Source organism: Battus philenor, unplaced genomic scaffold, assembly GCF_028537555.1.
Source record: "Battus philenor isolate CCGP_79_NKW_IND1 unplaced genomic scaffold, ilBatPhil1.0.hap1 SCAF_5, whole genome shotgun sequence".
NCBI classification, from domain to species: domain Eukaryota; kingdom Metazoa; phylum Arthropoda; class Insecta; order Lepidoptera; family Papilionidae; genus Battus; species Battus philenor.
The window spans coordinates 6,877,399-6,894,628 of NW_027181715.1; the positions used below are offsets into that span (position 1 = coordinate 6,877,399).

General features: G+C 30.0%; 2 protein-coding genes across 2 annotated transcripts; one reads left to right on the forward strand and one right to left on the reverse strand.

Annotated features, from left to right (window-relative positions):
- The first annotated feature begins 898 nt into the window (after positions 1–898).
- On the forward strand, positions 899–6,973 carry LOC137929973 (odorant receptor 4-like). The gene is made up of 9 exons (XM_068773137.1): positions 899–1,160; positions 2,265–2,417; positions 3,460–3,642; positions 4,329–4,512; positions 5,297–5,393; positions 5,798–5,899; positions 5,968–6,056; positions 6,326–6,392; positions 6,914–6,973. The coding sequence occupies exons 1-9, from the start codon at positions 899–901 to the stop codon at positions 6,971–6,973; spliced, it is 1,197 nt and encodes a 398-aa protein (XP_068629238.1).
- A 2,928-nt stretch (positions 6,974–9,901) lies between these two features.
- Positions 9,902–15,244, reverse strand: cm (AP-3 complex subunit carmine). Its single transcript, XM_068772280.1, has 10 exons — positions 15,073–15,244; positions 14,877–14,964; positions 14,290–14,433; positions 13,583–13,642; positions 13,383–13,504; positions 12,722–12,881; positions 12,536–12,649; positions 12,269–12,458; positions 11,463–11,614; positions 9,902–11,184 (listed from the first exon to the last, which is right to left on the reverse strand). Exons 1-10 carry the CDS (start codon positions 15,105–15,107, stop codon positions 10,999–11,001), a joined length of 1,251 nt encoding a protein of 416 aa, XP_068628381.1. The 5' UTR covers positions 15,108–15,244; the 3' UTR covers positions 9,902–10,998.
- Between the last annotated feature and the right edge of the window lie 1,986 nt (positions 15,245–17,230).

Consider the following 17,230-nt stretch of genomic DNA (forward strand, 5'->3'; position numbering starts at 1 on the left):
GTATTATCAGGAGTAGACGAACGAAAGCATCCGACCTAGCCTATCGAATTGCAGTAGGAAGGCTACACAGCGCGAGGAACAAATGCCTGCTGAAGCCTTAAGGTTCTAGAATGCAGACTATGCACCGGCAATGTAGCATAGGATGTCCACCCACAAGGGGAAAAATATCTTTAAGATCGTCTGAAGACACTGGATGGAGGCGGCGTCCTCCCAGTCCTTTGCAGCAGTTGACGTTCTAGGTTCGAAATTATAATGATGAAGGTTATATATTATAAAGGGAAAAGAATGGTGACTGTTTGTCGTGATGACTTGCATGTAAACTGTAAATAATTAATATCATTATTTCATTCTTTTTCAATCTTTTTCGGTTATAAATTTAGTATAGGTCTTCTTCATTTCTCTCTATCTTTCCCTCTTTTAGTCAGTGTTGGTACAATTACTGTTCGCCGTATTCATGGTGTCATCATTTTCATCATCGTATTTATGGCTTTCTCGGTGACCTTGGCCCCATGGTCACCATTCTAACAAGCCCTTCAACATTTTTAATGACCAAATTTAAAAGTTTTTTTAATAAAGAAATTACTGTTCACATGTAAACAAAAAGAAAACAATTCCCCATCATATGTGGCAAGTCAATCAATCCGCGCCTGGTAAACGATCTACTTGTCATCATTTTCATTTATAATTTCATCAGACCCGCCTCCACTCCGCACAAGAATACATTTCGCTTCAAAGTGTTAAATTATAAAAGAGTTGAACTATAAAGTTTTGAAACAAGAACTAGAACTTAATAAAATAAGTTCTTTGATATTAAATATTTATGGTTTTGGAGCAACGTCAGTAGGTGTTAACCATTTATTACTATTTTCGCTTCGGTTAGGTACACACTGGCCTGAAAATGACCAACGAAGAAGCTAAAAAGGAAATAGAAGAATCTTTATCGCTTAGCTTTTTCTGTATGCAATGTATTGGTTTCTCATTCACTGTTCCAAAACGGCCCTCATCGTATTATCGCCAAAAGCTATTATTTTTATTATCTATATGTGGTATTTTTTATCACTTTTTGAGCGAATTTGTTTACATTATACTAACATTCTGGAACTCGCCCCGAATTGAAAATGTAGTTCCTTTATTACATACCTTTGGTTACGGCGTACTAGGTAAGAAGCATTCGTTCTATATTTAAAAGTAAATATTCATTTTGCATGTACTTAACGATCCTTTATAAAGTTTTTTTTTATTTTATTAACTTTAAAATTTAAAATCTATGTATGTTTTATTGTATAAAGTTACGTTTTGAAATAGAGATTTTTTCTTTTGGAATTCGGCAAAATTCTGTAAGCACTAAACTTGCAGAGAAAGATAAACAATAATTAACTTTAATATGTGGTAATCCAAATTTTCGTAACGCTTTTTCTTACCGTATTATCATTACGTTATTTATTATTTTTTTAACCATTGATGTTTTAGTATGGTGTACCATGTAACAATTGACAGCAAATGCGCTAATTAACCCCCTTTAAAGCTTTTATGGCTATTTCCGATCAGCTATTTTAAACGCAGATTGAGTATAATTAAAGTAATTTAGTTAAATTTAGCTCGAAGTTGAAGGCGATTATATATACCAGGGACGAACCGTCCAGCTTGGTAAGTCCAACTTCGAGAAAGAAATCCCTCGCCGAATACAATGGCGTATGCGAATGGCAGCTTTCGGAAGCTCCGAAACATCTTCTAGTCCAAAATGCGGCAATCCCTGAAGACCGATGGTATTTGACTAATGTGCGTTGCCGGTGATAACTTACGGATCCGAGACATGGTCCTTTACGAAGAGCCTTACAAGAAGGCTCGAGAACACCCAGATAACAATGGTGGAAGCTATGCTCGAAGTTTCGTTGCAAGATCGAATCAGAAATTAGGGAATTCGCAGAAAAATCAAGGCCTATTGTTAATATTTGCTCGTCCGAAATGGCAGTGGGCGGGGTACGTCACTTGTGTAGCTGATGGCCATTGCTTGACCGAAAATTCCTCGAGTGGCGACCACGTGACGGTAAATGCAACGTGGGTAGACCCACTAGGAGTGGATCGACGGCATAGTTATGGTAGCGAGAAATCGCTGGATGCGAGTAGGGTAAGACCGGTCATCGTGAACTCTTTGTAGGAGGCCTTTATCTTGCAGGCCCTCTGCATCGACTGAAAAGAAAAATAAAAAATAATTTAGCGGTAGTTAATATAAATAAATTACTGTATTTTACATGTTTTGTTAGCTGTATCGAAAGGACTTGTACTCTGGTATAAAAAGAATGTATTAAAACAACTTCTACTGGAACTAAGAGATATTTGGCCTATGTCACCAATAGAAGAAGATTCACAAAATATTAAGAGCAAAAGTCTATCCGGGTTGCGCACAGCACATCGATGTAAGTTAACCAATTATTAACTACTGTTGTTGAATTATCAATTTTTTTTTTAGACAAATCTTTGTAAGTGGATTCCAAAAAAAATGTACAAAATTTTACAATTTTTTTTAATGTTTAACCATTATTTATTATAACGATTTAAAATATGAATAAATAATTATTTAAAATAATAAAAAACAACTAAAATTCAATGCTTAACTAATTTTCCATTAACCGAAACGCACATTTTAATTCGAGATCTATTGAAATAAAACACACCATAGCCATGTAAGGGATAATGTCAAAAAAGTAAATACATTCTTTAACAAAAGACGCCTAAGATAGCGTAGACGTCGTTTGCTAAAGATGGCATATTTTCTCTTAATAACGCACGCTACAAGCTTACGGATTGCTAACCTATGAGCTATGAGTTCGACGAAGTAAAAGTTATCAAAGCCATAAAGGTTAATTACATCGAACATTTATCGAATATAGCCTTAGAAGTAAGTTAAGTAAATACTAAAAGAATGAAAAAATAAGAAAGTCAATGATATCCGGAAAAGAAAGAAGATATCCAAGATAAACGTGGGTAAATATGCAGTTACTATGCAACGAGTCGGAGACAGCCTTAATGAGCCTATGTGATTGCGTTATAATAATTAAAGGTTGTAAGTTCTTTCTGACGTTATATTACAACTATTACCAGAGTCTAATTAATAATTTACAAAGTTGTTTTTAGAACAGCACCAATATTTTTGCACAAATCCACAAGTAACACGCAATTTACGGTAAGGGTACATTCGCTAGTTTTTAAAAAAGTCATGTAACTAATACATTAACTAGAAGGAAATGAATCGCGATTATTATAAGCAGAGTATGAAAGATCTTGTTAAATATTTAAATGAGAGAAAGATGTTTGCATAGTTAATTAAAAAAATGGATGTCATCAAATCAGCGCTCTTACCTAAATCATAATCTTTTAATTAGCTGCATTAATACATATATAGTACTATAAATATTTAAATTAATCATTAAATTAATAAAAATATTTGGCCCTTTGCAGGGTATTTCGGGCTTAATTTATCAGGCGTCTGGTTCTATAGCTTAACACCAATTGGTATCTACTTCATTCGCTTATTCAAAGGTCAAAATGCAGAAATTGGCTTCGTATGGGCCTCTTGGTACCCGTTTGATAAGAATAAATTTGTTATCCACATATTTGTGTACATATTTGAAGTATTTTCTGGTAAGTAACGTATGATATTGTAATTATCTTAATGCAGAAAGTAACATCAAAGTGCATGTGCTTTTATATATTACTAATAATGAAATGATTGATAATCACATTATCAATGTTTCGGTATTGACGGTGTTCCTTCATATCACTATGCCCTTTATAATACAATTAGATAAAAATAAATGTCACTCGGTGATAACTTTGTACTTTTCCATTTTTGTAAAAAAATAATTTTTAATAAAAATATATAATTCTAAAATAGAAACTACTTATTATTCCCAGAATAAGTACAACGACAATGATATGTAAAGGTAGTCAAAATTTTAATTTCAAAGATTTGTCAATTTTATAAATACATTAGCATAACCATATTTGATAATTATTAAACAAACCGGTTGAACCTCTTACATAAGATTTACAGTGTTTAAAAATATCGAAAAAATTTACAAGGTTAAAGTAATTTTAAAAAATTTTAATATTATTAAAAAAATATGTTACAAATCACACGCTTGCAGAATTCTATTTATGGAACTGCTTTCATCAAGTATACTTAATCAAACGGAAATTATTAGAAGGTAGCATTCACGTTATTAATACAAGCCTTGCTATTAGCGTGTCTGCTGTAGAAAATTTATAACAAGTGATTACTAGTCTGATAGAAAATAGAGAAAAAGCTATCGAAACTATCATTGTAGGTCAAACCTGCGTATTCATAATGATCTGCACAGACCTGTTATTCTCCGGAATGACGAGTCACATTGGAATGTTACTACGGCTATTGCAACGCAAGTTGAAATCGCTTGCTTTTGTTAACAAAAGCGATGATGAATATTACGAGGAAATTCTATCTAACATAAAGCTTCACCAGCGATTAATTAGGTATGTTTTTTTATTTAAAAATAATCGTACACGTTTGTTGTTTAGGTGCATTGTAATAATTTACTGAAATATAATCAACATATATTGATATAATTGTTTTTTTATAAATTCCTGTACAGTTTATATTCTTTAACCAAGTTTAATATCTGTAATGTGGTCCGGAACTAGCGAACCTTACGAAAATTGTACCCTTTCACAACAGACTAAGTTATTAACATAAGTTAGCCCAGGGGTAGTGGACTAAGACGTGCGTTCGTATTCCCGAGATACAATCTTTTATATAATTCACACTTCGTATATTAATTATGCAGGATTGCCACTGCTCACAAAAAAAACTCTAGAGGTTGGGCAGCGGGGTTCTCTGTGTGCCATAACATTTATTATTTTAATATTGCCTTAATGATATACATGGATTATTTACAAAAATCAGATTTCTTATTTGCACATAGCATTGGTTATATTTTTATTGATTGATTTATGATGCGCTAATTTCTTTAGAATTTGCGTACTTAAAAGATTACTTACCAAAATCTTGCCTTTCTAAAGCCTAAAAAAGACGTAAAATTTTTACCAGTTTCGAACAAATGTTTTAATTTATTCTGTGATTGGTGTGAGGTAAGAATAGTGCTGGTTTTTTTCTATTATCGTCGCAATTTTCCGATTATTTTCTCCTTAATAACCTTCAGCGTACTTTCATTAAAAATCTCGACAAAAGCTGAGTAACACATTTGATTGTATTTCTTCATATTTTTGTTATTTTAATAAGATCATAATTTACTTGCAGCTACTGCAACAATTTAGAAGAATTGTATTCGTTAGTCAACCTTATTAACATCGTTTTTAGCTCCATCAACATCTGTTGCGTATTATTCGTCATTGTTGTAAGTTAAGTATATTTTTAAAATACTATTTTGAATTTTAATAATTTCTTTGTAATTGGTTTTATTTTTATTAACAATTCACTATATACATGAACCCAGTAACCATCTCAGCGTTAAAAGAAAATATCGTTCGGTTAATGCTGACCCACGATCACTTCTACAACAAGTGGCACGAAATACCGAGGCCAGATTCCAAGAAAGTGCCCGACGTGATGGTCAACATTTAGACGACGTAATTTTGAAGAAATTAAATCCTCACAATTTTTCCTGCATATTATTTTTAATGTCAATGTTTAATAATAACATTTTTAATTAAATTTGTAATCCGAATTTTACCACCAGAAACCCTTTATAAGTACATAGCAGAACTCTAAATTATTATAAGAAATTTTTTTTAATTTCAGTTACTAGAACCTTTCATGGTTTTAAGTAATAAATTATTTCTGGGATCATCATTAATTCAAATTGGTCTTATATGTTGGTATGCTGATGATATTTACCACGCGGTACGTATTACTCAATTAAAATTTTAAATGAAAAAAAGTTGCAGAACAATTGAACCGTGTGATTTTAGAATGCCGATATCGCTTCTGCGGCGTACACAAGTAGCTGGTATAAAACAAGTCCTCGATGCCGTCGTGCACTGCTTTTTCTAATACAAAGGTGAGTGTTAAATGAATTTTTAATATTTTTATGTAGTAAGGGAACCGGAAAGTAATGTCGCTTTCTTAAGTTAAATTCACACGGCTGCATTTTTAAAAATTTTTAATTTTTCATTGCAACAACTTTTTGCCATCTAGTGTATAAATTTTCAATGCCGAAGCGGTAAAAAAAATCGATTTTTCTGAAAAAAATATGTCAATAGAAACGATATTACTTTCCGCTCCCCCTAATATTATCTTTATATGTTAATAACAGAACTATTTTTATAGGTCACAAAAGCCGATTGCTTTTACTGCAATGAAATTTACCAACATCTCACTAGTCACTTACTCTGCGGTAAGTACGACATTTAAATTAATATTTTTACATAATTAATTATATTGCGATTATCTTAGTCCTTAGAGAATTAGAAAATCTTTTGAAAAACCAATCTATGTCTCAGAATTAATTGTATTCCATACGTGGGAAGTTAAAGAGCAAGAGCGCTGCTTAAACATTTAGTTGAGACTTATTCCGTGAAGAACTCACAATGGAACTAATTTTACGTATAAACTTTTTAGTGAGAATCAGTGTATAAAATGTACGTGAAAACTAACTCTTACAATAAATGTTGTAATATATGTTCGCTGGTTATAAAATTTGAATAATTCAAATTTGCTATATGGCCACTTTAGGTGCAATGGTCTCTTAAAATAAAAACTATAATGCACCAATGTTAGAAAATTATTATGATAACGATTACCTAATTATCGATTATATATGTAATTAAATTATGTATAAGCAAAAGTCCGTTATCTAAAGTAAACAATAGCCAGGCTATTTGTTATGGGGCTAAAAATATTTTTTTTTTGTTTCAGATTCTAACCAGATCATACTCTTATTTTACTTTACTCTATACAATGTACAGCGATAACTAAATAGTATTTTAATAATATGATTCACCTATGCACCGCTTCATACTTTATAATTAAATTTCGTCCCACAGTCAAATCAGTTTAGGCAAAAGTTAACTGTAAAATATTTTGAAGAATTTGTTATTATTACTTCCTTCATTTCTCACATTTAATGCAATACAGCATAATTTTATAGTTTATATAATGTGCAGTCAGGTTATGACCTTATAAACAACAGATTTTAACCTTATAGGCTTAAATAATATATCTGAATAATGACAAATTTGTATTTTGATTATATGTAAAATATTATACATAGGAAACAATCCTTTTTATGAAAATCTTAACTATTTGTTTTTATTTCTTTGTATAATCATGTTATAAACAATAAAATTTAATCTGTCAACCTTGAACTAGATTTAAACTATAAGTATCGTATCTTTTAATAAAATTTATCATATGAGACAATTCACTTATTCAATCTAATTTAATTAATGACGAATTTTATTAAATAAAGTAATTATGTTCTTGGACATAGTTTTGATAACTTTATAATTGTTCTATCATGAGCGATGGTGAGAAACTTAAAATTTCACTTATTTGTTAAACTAAGCAAAGCAATATATTTATTAAACTATTAAATTATTTGGAATTGACCTACATTGAGTGCTTCTTTTTTATCATTATTTTGGCCTCTTATTCCATCTGGGACAAAGACTGTCGGTGGTCCGATGAAGTTTCACTTGAATAAATTGTTGAAAAAAAAATAAGTACAAAGAAAGACCGCTTTGCGGCGTAGTAATTGCTTTCTTTTATTTATTTATTTTTGTCTTACTTCAACGGATGCAGAAAAAAATAAAAACAAATATGTCTTTTATTTCATTTTGAATGTCATAGTTATTATCTACTAAATACTGTATATTAAATTATTCGGAAGGAAGGTTAAATTTAGCATGTATATGATTTAAAAGGCCAATAGTCGGTTATTAAATTTTATAGTTATTGATGATAAACAACATCGAAAATAATTTAGATTAATTAAACAACATAGTATGTCTCTTTTTATATTATTTTTTTATTAGGTGGTAAAATTTTAATATTAACGATCCATATTCCTTATTTCGCAAATAGGGTCAAATATGTTCAATATTCCCGAACATGTTCTTGATAATTGAGAAGCGAACAAGGTAGTTCACTATTTTTATTTAATTTTCAGTCTTGTTTTAAATAATATAGTAAACTAACCTATAAATTAAGATGAGCTTCAGATTACTTTTCAGTCAGAAATAGAAAATAATGTCTTGTTCTTTTTTTACTTTATAAATATCATCTGGCTCAAAATCTTCCAGATATATGTAAGTCAATAAATGAAGGTTTAATAACACCACAGAAAATATCCAAATGTAATCTATTTAAGATTATATTCAAGTATAACTACTGATGGAAAACTTCTTTTAGTTATTATTAACTTCTGGCTTATTTTAACATAAAAATGTGTAAAATGTTATTTAAATCCTTTACTTCAATAATTATTTAAAACTTTATTGTATTAAGAATATCAGAAATAATAGCAAAGGAGAAATTAAAAGCAACAAGGAAACGTACATAAACGATAACTTTTTAAAACTCGATTGTTTAGTGTTAAAAATTAAACTGCAGGATTTAAAATACAAACTAACGACTTTTAAAACAATTTTTTTTTATTTTAATGATTAACATATTCGCTCAGATTACGCATACATTCCAGATTTCTTTTCTTAAATATTTATCAATGAAACTTTTTTTAAGGTTTTTTTAGCGAATTCGAATTCGATTCTTTAATGATAAAAATAAAAATCGATTCTTGAGTAATAAAATAAACTTTTCAAAGTCGACAAGTATACAAACGGTCAATAACACCGAAACGTGATTTTAAATTATATCGCAGAGTGAAAACATACAGAAAATACCATTTACTGTAGGTTTTAAAGTTTTCTAGTACAATAAAATAAATGGTACCGGAGTAAATATAATGAACAGGATTTGATACAATATACATAAATAGAACATTCTATTCATTTATTTATGTTTGATTGTGTTAATGTTTTCAGCGTGTAGAGCCTTGTCATACTAGTGACTCTTGGATTTTGGGTCCGTGATTTAAAGTTTATTTATTCTTATCGTCAATGGACTGTAGAATCTTTAACAACGAATGGTGATTTATCAGCAGTGTAATGATAGAATTATGATTCATACCCTCTGGATAACTAGCGATAGTATACATATAAAACAATCCTAACAATTTATAAGTCAAGAACAGCTGGAACAATTTTTATATATTTTAGATTTCCATTCGTCCGAAACAGGACACATAAAAATATGAGTGTCATCAATTAAAAAAATTAAAATTTAATTAATCAGCTGATAAAACATCAGTCGCGCCGTTTAAACATTATATTTAATCATTTTGACAAGATATATCTGTATATTTAAGCATAAATAGATGTCACTGGGTGAAGGCAGCGCAAGACCGGTCATCGTGGCGATCTTTGGCTCCTCCAAAGCCTTCGGCTTGCAGTGTACATTTATAGCCTGTGATGTTGATGATGATTGATTACGAAGATGGCAGAGTCTAACTAACTAGTCACGAAATAAAACAATATATTATCAAAACTATTATTTGACAGTAGTTTTTAAACAGTTATAATGATACACCAAGTGTGAAACAGCAGTGATAAAAGTTGGATTTTCTTTCTTTTTTTTTTGTTTATATTGAGACATTAGTCAAAACTATTGTAAAATTTTCTTATATATATTTTTTTAAATATACTATTGAATAAAAAATAATATTTAATTAGTAACTAACCTTTTGTTTACATTGCATGATACAGAATGATAAAATTAAGGAAAAATTAATTCTTTTTCATAATTTTTTCTCCTTTCTACACCAAAATATCTTGTTATTATGTTGTAGTTAGTATAACCTATTTTGTTTAAGTTAAAACTGTTAGATGTTGCAATAATTGAAAGGCAGCATTGTGTAAAGTAATTGTGTTTATAATTTTAACAGAAGAAATTTATCCTTTTTGACCTGTACATAATAATTTCTGGGTATTTTAATTTATTTGTGTAATCTTCACATTTAGTCCTTCAAAAATTATTTTTGTCCGCAAAAAAATATTACAGTTTATAATTCTATACAAGTGTAATATTTTGTAAAACATATTTGTATTGAAGCAGTGTAGAGTTCCATTTTATTTTAATCTTCTCCGTCATGTTGATTTTATGACTATTTTATAAATATATACAAAAAATACCAATGTATCAAAATCACTGGCAATGAAAAACAAGTTGAAGGAATATAACATAGATCATATTTAACAATTCCTACAAGTTGTAATTGTTTACATAACTGGGCATTGATAAAAGCAGGATGTTAATGTGATAATTAAAATTAACATACTTTAACATTAACAATACAATTATTTTAAACAGCAATACCTAAACAACATTTTAAATGTGTATTTTAGATAATTAAATGAAAGAAATAAAAATAAAGTCATTACGCCTAAATTTCGCCATCAAAAAGTCAACATCCTACATTAGTCTGTATCTAGTGCATATATATAGCATTCAAGAGTTTTTGGTTGGTCAAAATAAAACTTGGTTTGTGAACTCATTTACTTGGTTAATATTTTAATGTACACATCAAAAATGGGTAAATATTTAATAAGAACAACTGTATAGTTTCTGGCTGGTTCTTCTCAAGAAATCAGCATTCCGAGCTGGTGGTAGCTTACTACTTTTAATGTTCAAATAATTGACGATTATTGTTCATATTTTGTACTATCTAAAATTGAAATGAATGTACAAAGAAAACTTGACACATTAGAAATGTTGAATTGGTAAAGCTTGAAAATAAAACAATAACATTCAATAATTGCAAATAGATACATAACAGATACAAAACAAATTGGCAGCGTGAGAATAAGAGTGGTGTGATTGATGGTAGAATGGTCCCACTATGTCAATTCCTTAAAAATCACGGGGCATTCGCCTTTTAGCTCTAATCACATTCTCACATGGAACTTGCCCGCTTTTGTAATATACTTCACTCCCTTGAAAGGCTTATATTTAGCCCCATACATATCAAGGCGGCTAACTCTTAATCCGCTTACAGCTAATTGTGGTATTGTAAAATGAACATTTATGCTTGGATTTGCTCCTGAAGTGTCAGCCCCAGTTGCTACAGATACCTAAAATTACAAGATTAGTAAATTAAAAAAATTACTAATTATAAATATTCCAGAGTAATATATAATCTGAGTAGCTAACTAGTATAATATTTACAATGAGAATAGCTTATAAATTTACTAATTAACATAAATGAAATTGAATAATCAGTTGTTTACCAAATCTATGCCAAGAATGTTATTGCATTTTTAATGATTTACGATTTTGTATTTAAAAATACTATATTAGTATTATATACAAAACTATCGTTAAATTAAATAAAATTTTACCAAATACTTACAGATCCTCTAATATTTGGTAGTTTAGGAAGTTCAATTTTTCCGATATCCCATAAAAGAATTTTACTAACAGGATCATATGAATATTTTCCTTGATTTGCAGTCAGTGAGCAATTTAATACACATTTCGGCATACAAATCTCTAACGCTACATCTGCAGACAATAAAGTTCATTATAACAAATAAGTTCTAGTATAGTCCAAATATATTCTTAAACCAAATGTTATAGAGAGAAATGGATTTCATTACAATATAATCCATTTCTGTGATCTATACTCAAAAAAGTCTCGGGGGCAAGGCATCCATATAACTACAGCATAGATCAAATGTGAGAATCTATTAGCCAATGTGCATGGATTTAATAGACAGCTTAGAGAATTTATTTTTATAACATTATCATGATTTCAACCATAAGACGTCCAATAGGACCGTCGTCTTCCGACGATCTTAACATAGCTGTCAGTTTACCTAGTTGGTGAACGTTCTACACTGTGCTCGCCGGTGCGTAGCTAATCCAAAACCCATAAGGCCCACGGCTATCTGTTCTACATGGTGCACCAGCCCATTACACTCAAACTTGCCAATCTGCTGAATTATGTCATCTACTTTTGTTTGTATATGGATCTTCACATTCTATTTCCATTTATGCAAAGTTAAACCTACTAATTGTTCTTTGTACATTTTAATTAATAGTAAACAAACAAGGAATTACATTTTAATAACCATACTAAACAAAGTGGTGGTCAAGTATTGTTTCACAGTATTATCATGTGAATAAATATATTAAATACACAATAAAATTACTTACTTTCTAAAGTTCTTCCCATGGTCTGTTTTGGTCCAACAGTTATGTCTAATCTTCCTTGTTCTCCGTTTGACCTCAAAGTAAGACTATGTCGCACATAAATTGGAATTGCCACAACACTTTGTGATCCAATATGATATGACATTAAACGAAAACTGCCATCAGGAGGAATGAATGATAGTATTCTTTCAGACTGTAAAAGTAAAGACACCAATAAAAATTGCAAAAAATTATAAACACAAATGTAATAATAAGAAATATGCCACATACCTCCCAGCGTTTAAATCTCACACATGGATGAAAGGAAACATCATCAAATAATCTCGGATTTACGAAAGTCAGCGTCAAGTCTGGCATTCCACTTAATTTAATACAGCAATCAATCTATATTGAAAATAACAATTATTACCAGAAGCACCAAATGCAATAATACTTCCAATTTGTACATTGACTTACATATCCTTGTATTTCCGCAGAAACTGTAGCCCCACTTTTATCTATTATTGCATCAACTTCCTCAACAACATCAAAGTAAGCCTCATTATTGGCATATTTTACACCAGACCGCCGCCAAGGCACATTTGATAACTGCCCAGATGGCAATATTGAGGAAACGCTGAAATGCATAATAATGAAAAATAATTACTCTCTCTTTTTTACTAATATTGTATTACATTAGGTCTTTACTGTATAAAAAAGTGTATAAAAATCACAAAGCTAATTAAAGAGTGAAACAATGATAGCTATGTGTATACTACATAACCTATTAGTAATTTCTTGAAACCGCCTCCAGAGTGAATATGCACATGAATATCTTCTTTCTGTTAAATAACATGTATTCTTTCTTAATCTTTGAAAAAATATTTAAGAATTGATAGTTGTATTTCAAAGTTGTTTATGAAATTTTAATTTTTCTACATGCAATCTGTATCTAAAACCTAAGTCACCAAAAATTATTTAAATAATTGAATATGCACATAAGTCATTAATAAATAAATTGTACATATAATAATGGTATCATTTTCCAATTACTCAAAATATTTTAGCTATTAAAAACCTATTTTCAGGATTTAATATGTGAGCAGTTTACTATGGACTCGACAAAGAATTTACTTACTTAGACTTTCCGGTGACAGTATTGGCAATTGTTCTTAGAATGTTTGGAGGCTTAATCAACTCTTTTAGAATATTACTTTCTGTAGCCAAGGGAAAACCATTGTCCAACATTTCATCTAATAGCTGTAAATATGTAAAAATATAAAATTATGTAAACAGATAACATATTCAATACATGACTGTAAACATTTCACAAGTTACCTCATAAACCACAACATAATTTTCTTTAATTATTGTTTCTGTACAATCCGAGAAATAGTCCTGGAATAAGATAAGTGTTTATATTAATCATCTCACATTGCAATATGTAAATTGTAAATAAAGTCATGTAACAAACAGTGATACAATGTTTGGATGAATTCTTTGCTAAAATAGCAATGTTGGTCTTTTATGGAAGGCAATTATTAATAAGTATTTTGTGAATAGGTATATCAATATAATGTATGTCGATATTATACTGAAATCTTATTTTCAAAAATATCAGTGTTTTATTTTAATAAAAGAAATATTACGGCTAAGAAATTATAAATATACCTAGTCCTACTGGAACTACTGTACCGCCACTTAGGATATTACGAGAAAGTGGGGACAGAGGAAAATGAATCATAACCAATGCCACATGCATTCACATTGCACTGACAGAGTGACTAATACTCTTCCCATTTCAACACATGCATAAGGATAATACTAATTATCTAGGAATAGGTTTCCAAAATACTATAATATGTACTAATTATAAATAGCAAAGTTGTGCATATTTGTACACATCATAAATATCTATAGACTCTTTATTATTTAAAACTATGACCGCCATAAAATGTGCAAGAATAGATATATATGAGTTGGATAGAAAAAACGTTAATAATAAAAGAAAATTTTATAATTAAGTTAAAAAATTCACATAGTACCTGAAATGTGTCCACAACTCTGTGGAGAAACTCTATGACAAACAGAGGTGCAACCTCTTCTTTACTGACTGCAACCAGAGCTACTCCCCCTCTTTGTATTGATATTAAATAATGATGGGGCGCTGCCAGCACTGGTGGAACATCCTGTAAAAATAAAATAAAGATTTTTGAATGCTTTTATAGACCATTCTTGATTACCTTCCTCTTCTTCATACCTTTTGAGTGAGATGTTTAATTTTGAAAATGAACTTCATTAACAGAAAAACTTTAGATAAATATTAAATTTATACAAATATTATATTGATATTTAATATAAGTTTTATTTCAGGTATTGGTAAGAAACATAACTTTTAGCAATAAGAGAGGAAACAATCATATAATTTTAGAAAATATGTTTTAACCAAAACTTATGTTTAAGAAAATAGGAAAGATTTGTCAAACCATTTTCAATTACATTTTTTTTCTAACAATTAAATTTATTTTCATTATTATAACAAATTGTTATTTTGTGCTGAAGTTATATTAACTACAAAAAAATTGTTTATTGTGAACAAAGTGTTATAAAAATAATATGTTTATATACTTACGTTGGGCGATGCTCGTTGAGCTTCTAAATAATAATCACATACTGATCGAGGAATAACACTTCGCCAGTGTTTTTCTAAAAACACGTCACTACAATGGAATAATATTTTGAGTTAAAATAAATCAAAATATGAAAATTTTCTATAGAAAGATTGTTATCGTTAAATATTAAACAAGACTACGTGTACAGTTACTTACCCCGAAGGATTTATTATAAACAAACTATGTATCATTTTAATAAGTTAATATTATACAGAAATGTCGTATTTATTGATTTAGTCGTTTTTGTTTTGAGTTATAAGTGAGATTAACAACAACAGGCATAAACATACTTTTAATAATTCATAATATTCATAAGCTGTTAAATTTGACATTTAGGCTACAACATAGCATAAAAAGCAAGTTGTTTTAACACAGGCTACATTTCCATTTTGGCAACAATTCCATACTACAGGTTTTTTTTTTAATTTAATTTTTAAAATTGAAAGTAATAGATAAAAAAATCAATATATTTCAACATCATTTTCAAAATTAGTCAAAACTCATCAACATTTTACAATAAAGGTTCTTGAAACTCGTTCGACGATATTGATGTGGTATACTTTACATTGACAGCTTACGAGTTACTGCCAGCTTCGCCACATATTTACCAATATCTTAATATATATTGTGGGAGTCGTATATATACTGATGTGATGTCTGAATGAATAATAGGTGTAAGATTTTGTGGGCGAGCGTAGCCGACGAGCGAACTTAGTGTGCCGAATTAGTGCAGCGGGCACATGCACGCACCGGTGACGCGGGCGCAGACCTTTTGTTTCTTTTGTTTCTTTTGCGCCTTTGTTCTATTGCTCGCTTTCACTCGGTCGCGGACCACATTGCGCCCCATAGTCCTACGACGAATGCACGTCCTTTTTGCTCGCACTTCAGCGCTAATAAAAATTTGTTCGTGTGTTAAATAAATTGATAAAGTGTTACAAACGTCTTTTAATAAGACACAAAACGCTTTAATATAAATCTCGTGTCACAATGTTTGTCCTCAATGGACTTCTAAACCACTTAACCGATTATAATAAAATTCGCACACCATGTGCAGTTCGATCTAACTTGAAAGATAGGATAGTTTAAATCTTAAATTATAGTCGCAATTTTAATTTATTGCTAATTATTGTCTGTTATTATTTGACAGTCACAATTATCTGTTAACTCCAAATGATTCTAACAGATGTCGATACCTTTCAACTGGGTTGAGTAAGTAATCAATAGATGGCGCTGCTATGGTAAATCTCCGAACGTGTCATATTAGGGGTGTCCACTTAAAAAATATATCGATATATGTATTCGATATAAAATATCGGTACGTGACATCGATGTTTTTCGATATATCGTTTGAAAACATCGATATTTTTTAATATCGAATATTTTTACAAAATTTAGTTTATAAAACGCAGAGTTTGTTGTCGTTTATATGTTAAATATGAAAGTATAATCGGAACTAGAGTAACATATGAGTGTTGCTTTACTTTAAAAATTCGTATTATGGCTGATGTTGTCGACACAAGGCGATCGTTACGCTGTCTATTTGGCATAATAGGAAACATTTACTCAGTATTCTTGGCGGGATAATACATAATATTTAAAAACTTGTTTTATAAATTATTTTATATAGAAAATTGCTATTTTTCAAAATTATTGTATTTTTGTCAAGATTGTACGCTTAGGATTAAGGATTAAAAATCCATGAGATTATGATACATATACAATAATTATTGTACGTCTGCAGACACTGGTCACGGAGAATTAAATAGAGGAGAACCAACTCAGTACATTATGAGTGTCCTCTGAAAGGGAGCAAATTAAGTTGGCGTCACAATAGCGAATGGAAGGAGTAAAAACGGCGCTATGTACTATTACAGTAGGATTATGCAGGGTAGAAGTAGAAGGAGACCCACTCGTAATGTTTAAATTTAAGAAATTCGAAATTTACGAATTTAAGAATTTACTAAATTACTTTTTTAACATTTCATTATACAAGATGGCTCTTCTTACTTCAATTCTCCGGGTTTTCAGTGTTGATCGGCTAGCTGCTTTATGGCTCTGTGCTCGTTCACAGATGTCACTACGTTAATGAAATTGATTCAAAATAGAAATCAATGAGTAATGTTAAAATTTACTTCGATTTTATGGCCATTATGAGTAAGCATTCGTTTTTTTAATCGATCCGATATTTTTAAAATATATCGATATATCGAATGAAAACAATATTTGTCAAAACATCGATTCAATTCGATATATCGTATGGAAACATCGAGTAAATTCGATATATCGAATATAAGTGAATATCCATATGTCATAT

What these genes read in the sequence shown, in the direction of transcription:
- LOC137929973 (XM_068773137.1), top strand. Translation starts at nt 899, where the DNA reads ATGACCAACGAAGAAGCTAAAAAGGAAATAGAAGAATCTTTATCGCTT. An exon ending in CTTTGGTTACGGCGTACTAG is followed by an intron (nt 1,161 to 2,264) that starts GTAAGAAGCATT and finishes ATGTTTTGTTAG; the next exon opens with CTGTATCGAAAGGACTTGTA. An exon ending in GTTGCGCACAGCACATCGAT is followed by an intron (nt 2,418 to 3,459) that starts GTAAGTTAACCA and finishes GGCCCTTTGCAG; the next exon opens with GGTATTTCGGGCTTAATTTA.
- cm (XM_068772280.1), bottom strand. Translation starts at nt 15,107, where the DNA reads ATGATACATAGTTTGTTTATAATAAATCCTTCGGG. An exon ending in GAGTTGTGGACACATTTCAG is followed by an intron (nt 13,643 to 14,289) that starts GTACTATGTGAA and finishes ATCTTATTCCAG; the next exon opens with GACTATTTCTCGGATTGTAC. An exon ending in TACCAAATATTAGAGGATCT is followed by an intron (nt 11,185 to 11,462) that starts GTAAGTATTTGG and finishes TTGTAATTTTAG; the next exon opens with GTATCTGTAGCAACTGGGGC.